This window comes from Canis aureus, chromosome 26, assembly GCF_053574225.1.
Source record: "Canis aureus isolate CA01 chromosome 26, VMU_Caureus_v.1.0, whole genome shotgun sequence".
Classification (NCBI taxonomy): domain Eukaryota; kingdom Metazoa; phylum Chordata; class Mammalia; order Carnivora; family Canidae; genus Canis; species Canis aureus.
Window position 1 is genome coordinate 14620277 of NC_135636.1, and position 20757 is coordinate 14641033.

Below are 20757 nucleotides of genomic sequence, written 5' to 3' on the forward strand. Positions count from 1 at the left end.
TCTCTTTACTGTTGGCCCTTGGATTTCCAAACTCTGCTCCTGTCCTTTCTCTTCTTGGCTTCTCTCATTAATCCTTAAAACTGTTCTATTTCCAGACCCAGTTGTCTCTTTTCCCAATGTTGCCTGTGCCTGGGATAGCATCCTTCTGCATGTTCTCAGCCAAGTAGCCTCTTAATCTTTCTCTAGGTCTAGATCATCTAGTAGATATTAAGTACTCAGTATATTCTGAGCACTCTTTGCTCTTCTTTATGACCTTTCTCAACATTCATGTTGTGTAAATAGTCAAGAGTTGTGAACACTCATTTTAGAGCTCTCTAATAAGTATAGTAAGTATGCCCTTCTCAAGTCCTAAAACACTTAACACAAGGCCCTCTAATGGACTGTCCATTCATTCATCTAACAGATTATTTATCAATCACCTGTTATTTATCAATCTCTGTTATGTGTCAGAGACTATTCTAGTGGTGGCTGGTGAACAAGAGGTTCTATATATGCATGTTCTATCTATGGATATTGCTCTTACATTTGGTGGGATATATGTACATGTTTATAGTAATGTATTTGTGTAAAAATTTAATAGATATTATTATATACTGTTCTGTAGCTTTTAGCTACGTAAATTATGTCTCACCAATAGGATTATACATTTTTCAGAAACAAATTTTTTAAAAGATTTTATTTATTTATTCATGAAAGACACACACACACACACAGAGGCAGAGACATAGGCAGAGGGAGAAGCAGGCTCCATGCAGGGAACCCGACGTGGGCCTCGATCCTGGATGTCTAGGATCACATTCCGGACTGAAGGCAGCACTAAGCCACTGAGCCACCGGCCTGCCCTTTTTTTTTTTTTTTTAAGATTTTATTTATTTATTCATGAGAGAGAGAGAGAGAGAGAGAGAGGCAGAGACACAGGCAGAGGGAGAAGCAGGCTCCATGCAGGGAGCCTGACGTGGGACTTGATCCCAGGTCTCCAGGATCAGGCCCTGGGCTGAAGGCGGCGCTAAACCGCTGAGCCACCTGGGCTGCCCAACAATTTTTTTTAAGTGTTTGCATACCTGCTTGGGAGGATGTTGTATAGAACATGTATTTAATGAGTTCAGTGACTTCACTAAATATAAAATACATAGAGAATTACATTCAAGTGAGATATAAAACCGCACATGTTATTATGTTGATATGTTGTTTAATTGCAGTTTAGCCTTCTGTGTAAATGTCCTTTTGCATTAATGAGTGTCTCCACTGTTACGTGTTCAGGATATGTTAACTCACTGTACGTGGCTACAGGACAGATTCATTTAAAGTTCACAGTGTAACAATGCAGTGTTTCTAGAATTAGAGTTGTAAGCTTAAGCAATGATAGAAAATTGCACTTATAATTATGCTGCTATGTGCCACTATATGCCTTTCAATACAATAATAAATGTAAAAAATACTGTGGCATCTAGAAACTTACAGGAATCTCAGTATCAGCAATCACCATTTGATAAGGAAAAACAGTCCTGCCTTCTCCTCTACTGTCGTACTTCACTTTAACACTTGTGGTCACCCAATGTGTATGAGGGGTTTCCCACACAAGGTAATTCTCTGATTCTCTGATATCAATCAGTTGGGTGACCTACAATTGAACTCACTTCTGCCATTATCTACTTGGAGATAACATCAGATCCCACAACTTAAGGACTCAGGATCTCACAGGATTGCATTACCCTCCACCCCCAACTCCACATGCCACTCACAAACCCAGATTGTCTGTCATCTGTGCTATGGATATAAATTGGAGGTTTACTCGACCCTCTCTTTAGGTTTAATTAATTTGCTAGAGTGGTTCACAGAAGTCAGGAAAACAGTTTACTTAAGAGGCTACTGTTTTTTTAAAAAAGGATATAAATGATAACAGCCAGATGGAAGAGGTGCATAGGACGAGGTGTGTGGGAAGGGCTTGAAAGCTACTGTGCCTTCCCTGGGCTCACTGCTCTCCCTGTTGTCAACACAAAATGAACAAACCTTTTAGAATCTCTAAAAGTAAGGAAGAACATTTTATTTACCAAATTGGGACAGCTGCTTGAGAAACATGCTCTTTACAGGGAAGAAAGTGTTCCTGAGAATGAACAGTTTTTACAGTTTTATACTTTTTTATATCTTGTAAAAACTCAGAAGATTATAGATTAGTATTTGGGTAGGAATCATGAGTTTTATCATAAAGGAATGGTATAGAAGAATTCATATTCCAAGGACAAGGTGGTTTTCCTTTAGGTTACTCATTCACAAAGCAGAAGTGCAATGCATAGGTGGCAGGCCATAAATCAGTCTTTTGATTGAACAAAGTTGATATACAGCCATGTTGACTTAGAAAGAAATCTAAAATGGCTTCTCTTGTCTCTCAGGCCTTTAGAGAGTTTTTTTCTCATCACTGTATCCACTAATTCAGAAGCTCTCCAAGCCCTATCTTTTTTTTTTTTTTTTTAAGATTTTATTTATTTATTCATAGAAGACACACACACACACACACACACACACACACACTCACACACACACATAGCCTGAAGGAGAAGCAGGCTCCCTGCAGAGAGCCTGAGGTGGGACTTGATCCCAGGGATCACGCGCTGAGCTGAAGCTTACCTGTGGAACCACCTAGGTGTCTTGTAAGCCCTATCTTTTTAGGTTTTAATGAGGCTTCATTACATAGGCATGACTGATTAAATGATTAGCCATTGGCAATTAGTTCAACCTCTAGTCCCTCCTGCCCTGAGTTGGAAGGTGTGGGGCTGAAAGTTTCAACTCTTTCTAATCACTTGGTTGGTTCCCTTGGCAACTAGTCCTCATCCTTAGGTTACTTAGGGGCTTTCCAAAGTTACTCATTTAATAAACTCGGGTATGGTTGAAAGGGGCTTGTTATGAATAACAAAAGATACCCATTTTACTTGTATTACTCCAGAGCTATTTCAGGAATTAGGAACAAAACTAAATATTATAATAGATGTCCCTATGGCTCTATTATAGGAAGTTACATGGGTCTTAGGAGCTGTGTACCAGAAACTATGGATAAACTCCAAAATATATATTTCTTATTATATCACAACAATCACACCATTTTATCAAGCTGGAAAGACAGACTATATGAAGCCAATTTTGCCCCCAATAAGATAGATTTGTTTATTTATTTAAAAGCAAAATGCTTGAGAGCACACAAAGTAGGTGCTGTATTAAACTGTCTACGTTAGAATTAAAAGCATGATAGTAAGCCTCAAAGTTATGTACTTCTGCTCATGTACTTGAGCAGGATACAACCTTACCAGGTAAAAAGTGAAAAAAAAAAATTGTTCACAGGAAAAAATGGCATATGTGCTGAAAGAACTCGAGAAGGAAAAACTCATTGAGCAGAATGAACAGCTCAAAACAATGAACAGCAACAGATGGGTATATAGTCTTCCTAAATATCTTATGTCCTTTGTGGGTCTTTGTGCAATAAGTAATTGGTAGGGACAGTCTGGTGAACTCCCAGATGCTTACCTGCATTATTTGATCACACTGATTCTGTTTATTAAGTCAAGATAAAAAATACCAGCATAGTCCTCCTGAAGTAAATGACATTGCTCAGGAACATTGGTCCCTTGGACAATATTGTAAATATCCTAAGACAGTCAGCAGGGATGGAATCTAGGATTCAATGAGCAATAACTTTGTCTACCGGAAAATTTTTTTTCGTATTTCAAGCACTTAGGATTACTTAGGATTGATTAGTTGACCTAAATATTTGCCAATTCAGTGTTTTCACTTCACTCACAGACAACTTGCCGTCCAACCTCTTTTAGAACTGAGGGGTTTAGTTTTTGGTTTTGTCTTGTTTTGTGTATCTTGAGGGTTACTGAGAATTATTTTCTTGATTTAAGAATATCACAGATGGCAACTATAGCCTGTAGTTAATCAGATAAAATGGATCAGAAGAGGAACTGACCATGAAGAAAAAAAATTGTTTTTTTCATACTAACATCTCAGAAGATATTCTACAAAGATACTTATTTGATCCTTTTCAACTAGATAGAGCCATGCTTGCAAACTTTATTTTGGGGTGCCATGTCACATTTCTTTGCTAAAAATTCACATGGCTCCACCATTTGGAGGTGTCAGGAATATAACTAATTCTATCTTCAGGCTTTCCTTGGAAAAATTTACCAGAACAACCTAAGTGTTAAGCAAAATCACAATTTCATGAAATTATGTTCATATGAAAATTCCAGTGAGAGATAAAAGTATAAGCAAGCTTAGGCTTTTTTTTTTTTTTAAGATTTTATTTTATTTATTCATGAGAAACACAGAGAGAGGCTGAGACATAGGCAGAGGGAGGAGCAGGCTCCCTGTGGGGAGCCCTATTCGGGGACTTAATCCCAGGATCCCAGGATCAGGACCTGAGCCAAAGACAGACGCTCAACCACTGAGCCACCAGGTGTCCCACAAGCTTATTCTTAAAATCATATGGAAAAATCACATGAACATAACAAAGAATATTATGAAAATAATGAGTAATGAGAGGAAACTGGCCCAGTTAGGTAGAATATACTATAGTTAGGATAATTAAAGCCATTTGATACCTGTATGGGAACAGTTTCATCAATGGAACAGGATAATCTAGATATAGACACAAATACATATGGGAATGTAATTTGTGATAAAAATGCATTTCAAATCAGTGGGTAAGAACTGAATTTTCCAACAAATTTATGTTGGGCAATTTGCTGACCATTAAGGGAAAACAGTAATAAAGCAGGATCTCCACTGCAGTCCTTACATCAAAATTAATTCCAGATGGAATGAAGTTTTAAATGTAAAAACTGAAATTATAAAAGCACTCATAGAAAAAAATGGACTATTTTTATAATTTTGGGTTACAGAAAAACTCCCACCACAGAAGCTGTAAAGGAAAATGATTGATAAATTTGACCACATAAGCATTAAAAACTTCTCTATTACAAAAAAGTCATAGACAAAATCAAAATATATATAACAAACTGAGGGAAAATATTTACAACACACACGGCCAAGTACTTGGTGCCTTAACATGTAAAGAGTTTAGCAAATTAGTAAGGGCAGGGGGAAATAATACCAATTCTCCTGACAGAGAAATAGATAAAGGAAATTTTGGGTTTGGGATTATATTTGACTAATATGATAGAAACCCAGCTGTAGGGACTTAACAAAATGAGGCCTTTCCTTTTCTCACGTAAAAAGTCTGAAACTGGTCCAAAGCTGGCACAGTGGCTCCAGAGTGCATCAGAAGCCTAGACTCTATTTGGTAATCTTTAGTAAATAGCTTTACACTTCATGGCCACAAGATAACTGTTCTGCTCCAGGCACTATATCTGCGGCAAATAGCAGCAGCTAAAATGCATCTGTTAGAAACTCTGTTACCTGACCTACCAGCTGCAAAATAAATATCTGTCAAGATACCAATGAGATACCATTTTTCATGTATCAGGTTAATAATAATCAATGAGTTTGGTACTACCCAGTTTTGGTAAGTTTATGGGGCAACGGGCACTGTCAAACTGTTTTTGTGTGTATAAGTCTTTTTAGAAGGCAGTTTGGGGATCTGTAGCAATAATTTAAATGCATATGTTGATTGATTTGTCAACGATATTTACAAATGTATCCTATAGATATATTTACACATGTATGAAAGATAAATGTATCCTGATATTCACAGGAGCATTTCTTGTAATAGCAAAAAAATAGATAAAACTAGAAATAATCTAAATGCCCATCACCAAGGAACTATTTAAAGAAGTGATGGTAGGGACACCTGGGTGGCTCAGTTGACTGAGCGTCAGACTCTTGGTTTCAGCTCAGGTTATGATCTCAGGGCCATGAGATAGAGCTCCGAGTTGGACTCTCTGCTTACTGTGGAGTGAGATTTTCTCCCTCTGCCCCTCCTCCCACTTACATAACATACTTTTGAGTTCTCTCTCAAATAAATGAATAAATAAAATCTTAAAAAAGAAGTGATGGCATATATGTCCAAGGGTATAGTTATTAAAAAGAATGAGCTAAATTTGTGTGTGCTGTTATGGAAGGATCTCCAAGTCATATTATTCAATTTAAAAGGCCAGATGCAGAGCAGTTTATATAACATGGTTCCAGTGAGTGAAAAACTGAAAATAGATATGTGTATAAGTATGGATAATTTTAGGAAGGATATACTCATCTCAATGGAATAGGACTGGAGTAAGACAGATACTGTCATTGAATATTATTTTGTTATTTTTGAGTATTTAAAACCGTATGTATGGTATTCATAGTATGTTTTAAAGAAGTACAGTAGTGAATTAAAACTTTGCCTTTTGTCAGGGCATCGTCAAGAGAGTTAACAGCCAATAAGAACAGCAGTCTTTTAACAATCAGCTGAATACCAGCCCTGTTTCTCTTGATTTAAAACAAGTAATATTATTCTTGGTTTGTTAGGCATGACTACACATGGAAATATATTTCTTTTTTTTTTTTTTTGAAATATATTTCTTTACTGTACCAGAAATGTTGTTACTTTAGGAACCCAGTACATGAATTACTGTTCTCTCAGTTGCTTGGATTTTTCTCCTCAACTGTCACCATCAGGGAAGCTGTCCCGGACCATTCTGATTAAAATGCTCTCTCCCTCTGAACCCACCTTAGCACTGTATCTCCCTTATGTTGCTTGATTTACCTTTCTTGCACTGATTATATTTGTGTATAGTCTATCTTATCATAGATGACTTGATATCTTAGTCCATTTAGGCTGCTAGAACAAACTACCACAGGTTGGGTGGCTTATACACAACAGAAAATTATTTCTCACAGTTCTGGAGGCTGGAAATCCAAGATCAAGGTGCCAGCATGGTCCGGGGAGAGCCCTCTTCTGGATTGCAGACTTCTCATTATAACCTAACATGGCAGAAAGGGCAAAGAATCTGTCTTGGGTCTCTTTTGTAAGGGCACTAATCATTTTCCAAAGGCCCGATTTTCTAATACCGTCATGTTAGGCATTTTTCAACATGTGAATTTGGAAGGATACGAACATTCAGACCATAGCACCTGGGGGCACAGATTTTCATCTTAATCACTGAATACCTAGGGACCCATACAGTCTTGACACAGAGTAGAGGCTTAAATGTTTAAAGGTGAAGATGAAATATAAAATATTAGTTGAATGAATGTTATATTCAAATTCATGGCTTCTAGTCTAGTATTAATAAGTAATTATGATCTATACCACCACACCCTGTCCCCACTGAGGACAGCTTGCCCAGTCTGGATCCCTCTCTTCTGCCACTATCACCATTCTGGCCTCTCTGCCTTGTGACACTCCTGGAAATTGAAGTTAGATGATAACTAGCTGTGGGGGAAAGGTGTTCTTTGTATTCCCCATTAGCTTGAGGTGACTTGGTAGAGTGTGAGAGTAGAGAATCCTCTTCTTACTTGTAAAAGTTAACATGGAATGTACCAGGACCAGGGCTGGAAAACTGGACCATTTGGTTTCCCATCCAGTGAATCTTCTGGTTGTCTGTAGGCCATTCTTACTTGCTTTTTGTCAGAGATTCACATTTTTCATCCTGTCATTGCTATGTAAGGGTGAGCTTGTGGAATTCCAGATACCTCCACCAGCAAATAGAACGCTGAGCTGTAATATTCAGGAAAAGAAGATACCTACTGATTCTTCTTGAATTGCTTTATGATTTTTTAATGAAGTATAATTGACATATAACATTATATTAGTTTTGGGTGTGTAACATACTGATTTGATTATATATATTACAAAATGATGTCTGTAATAAGCCTAGTTAACATCTGTCACCATATATAGTTATAATTTTTTTCTTTTAAGGCTTACTCTGGGCAACTTCAAATATATAATATAATATTATTAACTGTGATCCCCATGTTGTACATTACAGGCCCATGACTTACTTATTTTATGACTGTGGGTATGATTTCTGAAGTGTATTGTCTTTCTCCTTAGCTAAATTACTCTCTTGAGAACAGAGACCCCATGTCAAACTTAAAAAAAAAAAAAACCCCAAAAACTCTTATTTTTAGGGCTGTATTAGATGACTATATTCTGTGATTGGTTAAACCAAGGAACAGAAGCTTTTTAATGGATTCAATTTGGTTTATTTTTTTTTTTAAGATTTTATTTATTTGAGAAAGAGGAAGTGAGAGAGCATCAGTTGTGTGTGTGTGTGTGTGGGGGGGCGTGTTGCAGAAGGAGAGGGAAAAACAGATTCCTGGCTGAGCAGGGAGCCCAATGTGGACCTCAATCTCAGGACCCTGGGATCATGACCTGAGTTGAAGGCAGACACTTAACCAACTTAGCCACCCAGGTGCTCTAAGTTTGGTTTCTTACTTGTAATATTTATGGGCAGAATCGATAAATTTATCCACAGACTGACTGTCTCTCTGATATGTTTAGGTTCTCATTATACTTTGGAATTTTATGTTCTGAAACAGGTTAACTTTTTCTATCTTTCAAATTATGGTAGATAAGGTACTTCAAAAGGGTCATTGGCCACATTCAACTCTTCTTTTTAAAGACTTGAATTAGAGTCTTTAAAACTATGTTTAAAAACCACCAGAAAACTGGACATAACGATGATACCATGCACTGTGGTAGAGATGGAATAGGAATAGTCTTCAAGGTTTGTAGTGCAAGGATCTGGGTGAGCAGTTAGTGTTGTGATCCCCACTTCCTCTTTGTTTGCTGAAAGCCTGTCATTTACCACCCTGTGCATCAGATTTTTTCTCTTTTGATTTGGTTTCTCATCTGTCAAATGAATATAATAATAATCATTATATCAGGATTTTTGTTGGAGCAGGAAATGATAGAGTGCAGTTAATATACATCTAATAGGATGATGGCGATGATCTTGTAGATTTCTTTTCAAAGGCAAAATGTAGTGGCACTTCATTAATGGAGCTAATGCTTCTGAACATAGTGATTGGCTCCTCTAATTATGTTATGTAGTCTTCATGTCGTTCTGCTTATACTTCAGATCCAGAAAAGACTAACTCAAGTGCATCTTTAGAAGAAAGATCCTTGGTCTTCCAAGAAGTATATACTTTTATGTTTAAAGAATATTTATAATAATCTCTCTTGTTCTTTTAGAGTTAGAGGTATGTGTTTACAGCAGGGGAGCATTTATTATTTCTCAGTCCTCCATTTTCTTGCTCATCTGACCTTCAAGCCATCTTTGTCTCTCTCCAATTCTTTTTCTCAATACGTGTGTAATTCCTCTAAGAGAAAATGACGTTCAAGTGATTTGGCATATGCACTTTAAAAAGAAAAAAGTGATGTGCAGAAATGTATTTGAAAGACAGAGGTTCTTTGTTAAGTGTAATGAGAAGGTGGAACACTAGCAGCTGCCTTCTGGCTACGGAATCACTCTTTGATAAGTCCTCACATGTTGAAGAGGAAGCATTGTACCAGGTTTTGCAAAAGGAGCTTTAATGGCCCTTTCATGAAGATGGCCCCAAAGGCGAAGAAGGAAGCCCCTGCCCCTCCCAAAGCCGAAGCCAAAGCAAAGGCTTTAAAAGCTAAGAAAGCGGTGCTGAAAGCCGTGCACAGTCACAAAAAAAAGATCCGCACGTCACCTGCATTCCAACGACCCAAGACCCTGTGTCTCGGAAGGCAGCCCAAATATCCTCGAAAGAGCGCCCCCAGGAGAAACAAGCTTGATCACTATGCCATCATCAAGTTCCCCTTAACTACTGAGTCAGCCATGAAGAAAATAGAAGACAACAACACAGTTGTGTTCATTGTGGATGTCAAGGCCAATAAGCACCAGATCAAACAGGCTGTGAAGAAGCTCTATGACATTGATGTGGCCAAGGTCAACACCTTGATCAGGCCTGATGGAGAGAAGAAAGCATATGTTCGACTGGCTCCTGACTATGATGCTTTGGATGTTGCCAACAAATTGGGATCATCTAAACTGAGTCCAGCTGGCTATAAATCTAAATATAAATTTTTTCACCATAAAAAAAAAGGAGCTTTAATGTTTTGTCTTGCTGGCATCAGGTAATGGCTGGTTGCTGCTGTGGGTAGACATAAATCTCTAAAACTGAAAATACTCCTACCTATTAGAACTGGTAGAAATATTAGAGATTATTTGTCCAGTTTCCCAATTTTTCAGATGAAACAAGAAAGCAAAGTTCAGAGAGATAAAGTGGCTTGATTAATTTCAAGTAGACCGCACCAGATATGGGATCCTTATTTCCTGATTCTGTGGCCTAGTGTTCTATTCATTTGTGTTTTCTGGACCTCTGTGGATTTGTCTGTCTATCCATGACTTCACTCCACTAGCCTCTTGGTCACAATTGATTGTTCTAGGCTTAATCCCTGACTAAAGCCAGGCTAGTCAAGTTTTTTAATTTTCTTACATCCAACTGATGCCCCCTAAGAATGTTAAAACTGAAAAAGAGGTAGTCCCTGGTGGTGAAAATTGTCAGGAATATAGCCTGGAACTATTGATGGGTATTACTATCCATAGAGAGCTATTTCCAGCTGTTACTAAAACCCATCATATCCCTACGATTGGATTTTATGAACCAGCAAATCCTCCTTTTTACTGAAGATCATTTTAATTAAGATTCTAGTATTAGCAATCAAAAGAATATGGATTAATATTCCTATTAAATTCTCTACTTTAATACTTATAATGATTTTCCTTTCAAGTTTGTTCAAATTCTTCATCCTTAAAAATTATGGCACAAATTTAGTAAGTAGATGTCTCATTTGTTTACAGTATGGGTTTATAATTTAAATGAATATTCAGGTTACATACATTTGATTACAGTAACTATTTCTCTTACCATCTATAATTATACTTTTATTCCATAATAGTTTTGCATTTGAATATTTAAAGAATCTGTTAGGGACATTTTATTAGGGTGAATGAAAATTGATACCCTATCACCACCACTGAATATCAGTTGAATACTGGTTCTGATTGTTGTGGAAGGTTAACCAAATAGGTACAGTAATAGATCTTGTTCAACATGACAATTTTTGAGAACCAGCAAAATGCTGAAGTGTCTTCCTACCATCATTGTTATTACCACCAAATGTTTAGATAACTCTTCAGAGGTTGCAGAGTTCATATATATAATTCAGTCCTTACAACAACCAGAAAGATGTCTTTTAATATCCATAATTTATAATCTAAAAAACTGAAGCATAGATGTTTAAAAAAATATGTCTTTCGTAGAAAGACATAGTTACTGCCCCAAGACTCAAAACAAGGCCTTCTGTCTGAGTTAGTATTTTTTAAACATTACAGTGATAATATGAAATCTGAGTACTTTCCATGAAAAATTTGAAATCTTCAAATATATTCTAATCATTGTTTCATTAAATTATTGAATGGATGCATACTAAGAGTGAGGAGTTCTGATGTAGCTTTCATGGTGCCCTGGGGCCTCCATCACCTTTCATTGCATTAACACCCTGTCTTGTCATCCTCAATGCCACATTGCAGTGATGTTAGTGGGAGTGTGTGTGTGTGTGTGTGTGTGTGTGTACAGTGTGTTGAGGAGATTGGAGATCGGAGAAGGCAGTGAATAAGTGGGAGCATTTCATTAATCACTAAAGGCACTCTACTGGTGAAATACCCTCACTGTAGAGAGCTGTGTCTGTATAAAAGGCACAGAAGGATAGATTCAGTTCATGGAGAGAAAGGGACTCAGGAAGAACAGTTCATAACTGTTCAACGGGCCTAGGATGAAATCTTGGAAAAAAAATGGGATACAGGAAGTTCAATTTGGCTAAAGCATTTTTTGTGTAAAAATAAATAGTGAGATAAGGTTTCGAAGAGAGAGGAGGGCTATGCCAGGCTAAGGTGTTGGGACATTGTTCTGTGGACACTTGAATGCCATTGAAAGTTTTTGAATGGTTTATGATGTAATCATAGCTGGGGTGCATATTTCTTATTAGAGTAAACTTTGATGTCTCTGTTTCCCATGTCCCCATATTCATTCTACGAACAGCCCTTTTGGTTCTACTTGCAGAGTATATCCCAGACCCACTTTCTACTGACAGTCTCCACTGCCAGCAGGCTCACCTAAGCCACTGTTATTTGTCAGTTGGGCTGCAACTGCAGCTTCTTTAGTGACTTGCTGCTTCCATGCTTGCCCTACCAATCCATTCCATACTACAGATTAACCTTTTGCAAGTGCAAACAAAAACTATCATTGTCATGTTAAAGATTTCATAATCTTTTTATCACACTTGCAGTAAAATCCAAACTCCTTAATGTAACCACAAGGTCTTTTGTAACCCTAAGTGACCTGGCCTTGCCACTCTGAGTTCATGTTCTGCCCTCTCTTCCCTCTCCTTCACTCAGCTCTTACCATTCTAATCTCCTTATATTTCTTGAACACCTAGGTTCCTTCTCACCTAAGGTCTCTACTTTTGCTTGTTCATCTGCCTAGAATGTTCTTCCCCCAGGTCTTTACATGGTTAGTTCCTTAACACAAGAGAATTTTCCTCATTGTTGATGTGAAATAGACCCTGCATTGAGTCACACCTTCTGTCCTTTACCAGGATTCGTTTTCTTCACAGTGCTTATCAAGAACTTCATGAAGTTCTTTATTGACTTGTAAGTTTACTTATCCCCTAACCTGTCCAACTAGATGTGAGCAAGGACTTCATTTTTTTTTTTTTCATTGCTATATCCCCAGTGCCTAGAAGAGTCCTGGCACATTGTACATATTTATTGAATTAATTAATTTACAGATTTGAATGACTGGAGCAGGGAGCCTACTGCAATGTTTTCAGTACAATGAGAGTACATTGAGGGTCTTGTCAGTGGAAATGAAGGGGCAGAGCCTAGCACAAGTACAGTCATAGGGAAAACTGTTGGAATTTCACATGGTTTCATGTGTTGAGTCATCAAAGAGGGGAGAGTTAGAGCGTTTTAAGCTTGGATGAGTGGTTAGGGACCTAGGAGAAGTTCCTGGATTTGGTAGGGAAAGGACCAATTCTAGAGGTGTCAATAGTTTGAGTGCTGGTGGGGTGGAAGTTTCTAGCAGCAGTTGGAATGTGAACTTATCTGGAGTTTCCTGTTCCCTGAGAGGCATTGCTGCAAAGCAAGCAAGGATTATGGGCTCAGAGAGACATGAGGGAAAACCATATACTCAGCTCAACTGTAGTATGACTATGGCAAGGCATTGAACCTCTCTGAACCTTAGGTTCTTCATCTACAACATAAAAATAGTTCATAGTACGTGGTGTTGGGGAGAAAATATTTTCCTCTATCCTTCAAAGGTTCTTCCAGCTGCTTTAAGGATTAAATTGATGTGAGACTGATTTATAAGAGAAAATCAAATTTAATTTCATACATACAACTTATACTTCTCAACTTATACTTGAGGAGTTCAAAGACAGAAAGGTAAAATGAGATATTTATGCCATGCTGAGCTAAGGCTTGAGGCTTCAAGGGGGAGGAGAGCAATTCACAAGCAATAAGAAGAACAGATGTTTATAATTAGATATTTGCCCTGCCATACAGAGGGGTTATTCAGATAAAATTTATCCCTGGTGATAATTCTAATTCTGGGAAAGACCTCCAATTTCTGTTCTTCTAGGTAGTTAAGGGTGAGGTAAAAACTTTCTCTTGAGCCCACAGGGTCTCAATTGCCTTCAGGTCAAAACAGACCACATGCCAAAATGACACATTTTGGGAGATTTGCTCTGACCCCCTTCGGTGGTTCTGAAAATTAAACTATAGAACATGAAAGCATAGAACCAAGTCCTGATGCACGAGTTTCTCAATGACTGTGAAGTTCCCGTCTCCTTCCCCCTTCTTTAAAAAATTTAGTCCAATTCCCGCAGTTTAAATTTGTGTTGTGTTTTCTTTGCACGGCAAAACAAGTGGTTTAAAAAGACAAAAAATACCCCAGACTTAAAATGAAAATGAGTAGTTCCCTGTTCCAATTACAATCCCCAGCTTCCTCTCCCCTAAGGCTGTTACTTTTAACTCTTATTAACTATTTCTTTTAAAACTTAAATCTGTAATTCAACATAACACACTTGTACTACTATTCCTTCAGTTTTCAATTTTGGATATTATTTGTATATCAAATTAAGATATCTTCATATTTATACCAGGGAAGGCAAGGATTTAATTTCCCTCTATTTCCAGTCCCAAACCTATACATATTACATGTACCATTCCTCCTTTCAGTGTATTATGTCCCCCCACCCCACACCACTTTTATTTATTTATTTATTTATTTATTTATTTATTTATTTATTTATTTAAGCTCATCAGTATTGCGAGCTTATATCTTTGACCCTAGCTGTTGCTAACTGGGCTACATATTTTTTCTGTAGTTAATATTTACATCATTATTGTTTAGGTTTCTTTTTGTTTGTTTTTTAATACCAGTCAGTCTTGATTGTCAAACTTCCCTCAAAATCTGGAACATTTCCTCTAAATAATTTCAAACCCAACATATATTCTGTAAGTTTTACTTTTTTTCCCTTGGATATATCTTTTGAGCTTCCTTTGGCTTCCTGCTTCAATTTGGACTGTCCACTCTAAGCCTCCTGCAAAGCTGCATGCCATCTGGGAATCTTTTTGTGTTCTCTTATTTTGGATCCCTGTTTCCAGATCATATTTTCTTTTTCCTATGTGTCTTATTCCTTCACTTTGCCAAGGCATGTTCATCCTATAGCTTTCTGAGAAAAATGTGGGAAGTGAATTCTTTGAGACTTTGTAGACCTTTATTCTGTTTTCACACTTGACTGACATTTTAGCCTAGTATAGAATTCTAGGTTGGAAATAATTTTCCTTCAGCATTTTGAAGGTTTCTTCTAATATTCTAGTTTCCAGTGTTATATTGAAAAATCTCATCCCCCCCCCCCCCCCGTGTGTGTCTCTCATGAATAAATAAATAAAATCTTAAAAAAGGGAGGGGGCAGCCCGGGTGACTCAGCAGTTTAGCACTGCTTTTGGCTCAGGGCATGATCCTGGAGACCCAGGATTGAGTCCCATGCTGGGCTCCCTGAATGGAGCCTGTTTCTCCCTCTGCCTGTGTCTCTTTCTCTCTCTCATGAATAAATAAATAAAATCTTAAAAAAAAAAAAAAAGCCTGATGCTATTATGATCCCCTTGCTTTCCAGGTGACTTTTTTTTCCCCACTTAGAAATTTGTAGACTTTTCTCTGTTTCTTCAATATTTTGATATATGTACATGGCACTCTTTTTTTTTCTTTTCATGAATTGTTCTGGGAGGTTGATGAGACTTTTAGTCCAATCCCTTACCTTTCAATTCTTTTTTATTTTTGAATTATTTCTTTGAAATTTCATTTCTTCTAGTCCCTTGTTTTGAAACTCCTATTATTCAGGTATTGGACCTTCTGGCCTGTTGTTCTGATTTCTCTCTCTCTCTCTCTCCCTCTCTCCCTCTCTCTCTCTCTCTCTCTCTCTCTCTCTGTTACTTTTCTTTTGCTCAGTCATTTGCATAAGTTCTCTGTGTTGCTTTTTTGTTTTGGTCTCTGTCTTTTCTAGAGGCCTAACTAAAACAACTTGTAATCCTAGGTTGTCTATACTGTTTAACAGTTAAATACCAAGAAGCTAAACTGAAAACCTGAAAGAGTCACACTTGTCATCTAGAAGCCCTTACCATAAGGCAAATTTTTCTTAGGGTCTCTCAGGTAGGTCTTTATTCTTGAGCTGGTTGTGTGGCTGAAAAGGAATTATCCAATATTTTGTTTGGAGGATATCAGCCTGACTTCTTGTATTCTGGGAGCCTGTGGGTAAAGGAGCTGGTTATTTCACTGTTTAGCATTAAGACTTCCACTTCCTATATTCACTGTGGAGCCTCTCTCCTGCCTTGTACTAAATCTGATGCCTCCAAGACTCAAGTTCCTCTGGTTCATCCTCTCTAGAGAGTAAATATCCTGGCATCTCCTGGGTTAGGAAGAAGTAACTTTCTCTCCATGCAGAAATCTGAGGCTTTAGATTAGGAGTTGGCCAACTATTTCTTTAAAGGGCTGGAAAGTAAAGATTTTAGACTTTTTGGGCTATATCATGGTCTCTACTACATATTCTCCTTCTCGTTATTAAAAAAAAAAAAATATATATATATATATATATATATATATATATATCCCTTTAAATTGAAAAATAAACACTCTTAGTTGTAGACATTACAAAAACAGGTTGTAAACCAAACAAGTCATAGCTTACTGACACCTGGTGTAGAGGGTCTTTTTGGATACTCTAAACCAACCATCTTCATTTTAGTCCCACCCTGAATCCCTGCCTTCAGAGAACGTGAAGCTTCCAATTTCTGATTCCTTTTGGGTTTCATGACAAAACTGGATGATTTCTTATAGGTGCCCCTGCCCCCTAATTTCAACCCTGTTCCTCCATGAAAGCTTAGGTTTCAGCTTTTTTTCAGCTTACTAGGTGAGCCAACTAACGTCTATTTTCTATTCATTTTCTAAAAGGTCAATTTTTTTCTTGTTTGCATTTCTCTCTGTCCTCATTGGGCCATGCCTTTGGAAGGAGCGGAGATAAATATATGTGTTTAATCTACTAAGTTTAACCAGAAGCTTCCTCAAATCCAATTTGGTTGGTTTTTATTTTTACTACTTTCTTTGATAGTACTTGGGTTAATTTTGCATTTGTTCCCCACGTGCTTACTTGCTATGCCAGATGTTCGAAGAAGATGTCCTTGGGGAGAAAAAATGAGGGGTTTTAAAATGTAGTGTTCTTGAAATGCTCACAATGGTTCAGTGTGTGGGATCCTAAAGGGGCCTGGTTGTTTCTAACCACCAGACTCTCATAATAGAAATACAGTTTCACCCTTATTTGTGTAAACCATCAGGATCATTTTTAAATGTTTGTAATAAAGTTTGTGGCTTATTGTTTAAAATTGAATTTAAGGTAGTAAATCAAAGCTTTTGGTGGCATGCTCCTGACAGCAGGGAGAGCCTGGTAAGTGATCCCTAAGAACTGATCAAAGAGACTTGCTGAGCATTTTTTCCTGTATTTGTGTTTTCGTCCTTTAATCTGGTAGTGTTTCCAATTCCATTCTGAGTGTAATGCACACTCCACCCCCCACTCAAGTCTTCTTGGCGGCATCTGGGATTGTCTTTGCCAAATGGCTCCTGTTCAGGCATAAGCCTGCTTTTACCATCAAGCCTATACAAGGTACGAACAACAGTGATTGTCAGAAAATGGGCATCTTTCAAGATCTTATTCATGCCACATTTTTGTTCCTGTAATCAAATGAAAATTGAAAATGAAAAAAGTAGAATTCACTGAAAAAAATGACCATTTGCCATTTCTGCCTAGGTTCACCTTTCCTGGCCAGTGAGGATGGCGTGCTTGGAGGAGTGATTGTTCTCCGAACTTGCAGATGTTCTGCAGAGTCTGACTCCTCCCAAGATAAGCAGACACTTCTAGGTAAGCTGGACATATACCTTATGTGTGTGTTTCTCCTTTTTTTTCAAGACATGGAAATAATTATATTCTTAAGTTAATAATGTAAATCTATGGGAAGGCCAGAAATGCTCTATTGCTATCTAAACATGTCTGTTCTACTGATCTTTTCACATAGGTAAACATGTAAAAGATGAATATTCATTTTTAAGTGGATACTTAAAACATATTTTTCAAATGGGCTTATAGCCTAGGACCTTTACTAATATTAGAACATTTACTAATATTAGCCCAATATTAAGAACATCAGACCGTGTTCCTTGCCGTATTCCACAAAGCATTTGAGTTGACCCATAACAACATTCATGATAACCAACAGAAAGAAGCTTCTTCCTATTCCCCCTCCCCACATGGAATCAGAACCCTGTGAAGAGGTGCTGGTCAGGAGTCTGTTCTGGTTCCATCGCTCATTAGCTATGACGCCTTTGTGCCTCTGTTGTACTGTTCCATGCCATGTTCTTTTCTATAAAATAAGGGTATCTGTCCTGCCTTCCTCAGAAAGCTGTGGTGAAGAAGGGTCAAGTGAGTGTTTTTCAGATTTGCAGATGTCCATCCAGATGTGTGGTTTTGTGTCTAGCCATGTGTACCACTGGGGTTAAAACCAGCTGGTCCTTCATTTCTCAAGGCATGAACCTGTGCCACTGGGGTGCTTTTTTCTCATCCATTCATCCAGAGGGAACATTTTTTAAAAATTTGCATAAGGGTACCACATAAGCTAGGAGGGGACCTTATATGTTATTTTTAATTGACTTTTTAACTAATTATATATACATTCAGAAAAATACACATTATAATAGCAACTGCTTGATAAATAATTATAAACTGAACCCACCAAGTAACCAGCACACAGATAAGAGCTAGAACTTTACTACAACCCCCAAACTCTCCCTGGTAACCTCTCCAAAATGAACCACTATGCTGACTTCTAACACCATGATTAGTTTCGCTTGGATTTGTATTTTATATAAATGGAATCATAGAATATGTATTATATGTATCTGGTATGTTCAGCCAGTGTGAAGCCTGTTAGATTTAACCATGTTACATGTGGCAGTCATTCATTTTCATTGCTGTGTGGTATTCCATTATACAGATACACTGCTGTGTATTTATCCATTCTTCCCTAAGCATTTTTTAAAATATAAGTGTTATAGATCATCCCTAGGAACTGTGATAGTTTGACCCTTTGTATAAATTTTTCTTACAGAAGGCGTGGGTGGTGCCTGATGTGTATTGTATGATTCTTGTGAATTGCTGTAGTACAAGTTGAGTCTGTAAATTAGAAAACCAAGCATTTCTTATGTGTGTGACTTCTGAGGCTAGATCAAAAAAGGTCTTGCTTTCTTACTCTCAGAAAGACCAGCTGCCATGTTGTATGGACAGTGAGGCAGCACTATGGAGAGGTCCACATGGCGAAAAACTGTGACCGCCTTCCAATACACAGCAAGGTACTAGGGCTTCTTGCCAATAGCCTTAGTTCTGAATGAACTTTCAGATGACTGTAGCCTTACGTAGATTTCTTGGCTGTATCTCATTAGGGAGAGTATAGGTCTATGAACAAGAATCATCCAACAAAGCTACTCCTGAATTCCTCACCCACAGAAACAGATAGTTTTAAACCACTACCTTTTGGGGTAATTTATGCCAAAGTAATTGGCTAACAAACCTTTTAAATCCTCTCACTGCTGAATGGGCCTCTAGTTTGTCTAAAGAGCTACAATAACAAATCAAGGTGCTCTCTTGCATCTTAAGGCAGCTGAGACTATCAGATTGCATAAGTGGATTCTGGTTTTTTTCTTTGGAATCCTATGAGACAAATGAGATCAGTGCCCTCCTACTTTGCAATCCCTAGTCACTCTTTTCTAGAGCATCTTATTAGCTGCCTTACCTCTATTCTTCTCCCACCTCCATACAGTCACCAGACTTTTCTTGCAATAACACATCTGTAGCTAGCCCAGAGAACCTAAATGTGGGCTCAGAAATGGGCAGTCAGGAGAGAAGCAGCCCGCACTGAAGCAGAAAGGGCAAAAATGAGAACCTGACCTAATTGTGACTTAGAGAGACCAATCCCAAGATCAGAGGGATAGTGGTCGAAAGAAGGGCCACATAAGTATATGTAATTCGTTTACTATATGTCTAAGCTAAATGTCAAATAACTTTCTCTGTGTGTTGAAGACAAAATCTAGATCTCTTACTGTCACTCCGTTTTCATTTTTTCTCTTGAGGATGCATACATACTCCTGCCTCTGCTGGTCATTTCCCTAGAAGATAGATGGGAACTACTTGACTCGATGGGAAAGTCCTCCCCAGATCTAACACCAGAACATGCTTTCATTGTCATTTCCAGTTAGTCCTTTTCCTCTGCACAGCCTCAACACCCCCAGTTCTGGCCACTCAAAATTTCTTGGTCTTCATCCAGAGGGTCCTGTCTCCTCCCCCCAGTAACTTTCACATGCTTTTACCTGTTCTTGGAATGCCTTGGGCCAATTATATTCCTTCTTTAAAGACCCAGGACAGATATGAATCTTAATGGGATCCTTTGGAAACCCTTTCCCCAGGTGATTTGTTCCTTCCTTGTGCTTTTTTTTTGCAACATGCAATTGGCATCCCTTGTAACACTTGCCATGACACATCCTAGACATGTGTTAAAGTGTCTGTCCTTCCCTCTAGGCCAGCACCTCTTAAGCTTTTTTCTGAGCCCAATTATTTGACTGGAATAGATCACAGATCTTTGAGACCCAGTGACTCACATGACGGATCCAGGGGTTTAAAGTATCTTTCCAAATATCAGAATTCCACTGCCGCTGAGAATCACACCACCATTGGATTGGTGTGGACCAATGGATTGTGAACCATTTGAGGGCAAGTATTTTTTTTTTTTTTTTTGTAATGAAAAGTTTGATCAGAAAGGAAATACCTTTCTTTCTTTTTTTTGTATATTTTTTTATTGGAGTTCGATTTGCCAACATATAGCATAACACCCAATGCTCATCCCGTCAAGTGCCCCCCTCAGTGCCTGTCACCCAGTCACCCCATCCCCCCCCCCCCCCCCGCCCACCTCCCTTTCCACCACCCCTTTTTTGTTTCCCAGAGTAAGGAGTCTCTGAGGGCAATTATTGTTCTTGTACCAACCTCCATAATAGGCTCCATTAGTTATTAGGTGAGTGAATTAAGTGTCAAATGGAATTTTGTTATTGATTATTTAGCAGAAATTTTAAATTGATACTCTTCCAGAAAAATGAAATGTCACAAAAAGTATCCTTATAAGCTCTGAA

The 20757-nt window shown here is 38.0% G+C and overlaps 1 protein-coding gene and 1 pseudogene across 8 annotated transcripts in view; both read left to right on the forward strand.

The window, feature by feature from the left end:
* Positions 1 to 20757, forward strand: part of TASP1 (taspase 1) — a 317844-nt gene that overhangs the window by 181155 nt on the left and 115932 nt on the right. For all 8 annotated transcript variants that reach the window (XR_013364862.1, XR_013364861.1, XR_013364864.1 and 5 more), the window contains one exon: positions 17336 to 17446. Coding sequence is in view for 5 of the 8 variants with exons in the window: in XM_077872192.1 (XP_077728318.1) it covers positions 17336 to 17446 (111 nt within the window). In the remaining 3 variants the exon portion in view is untranslated. The remainder of the gene's footprint in view (positions 1 to 17335; positions 17447 to 20757) is intronic.
* LOC144298888 (large ribosomal subunit protein uL23 pseudogene) lies at positions 9489 to 10052 on the forward strand (annotated as a pseudogene).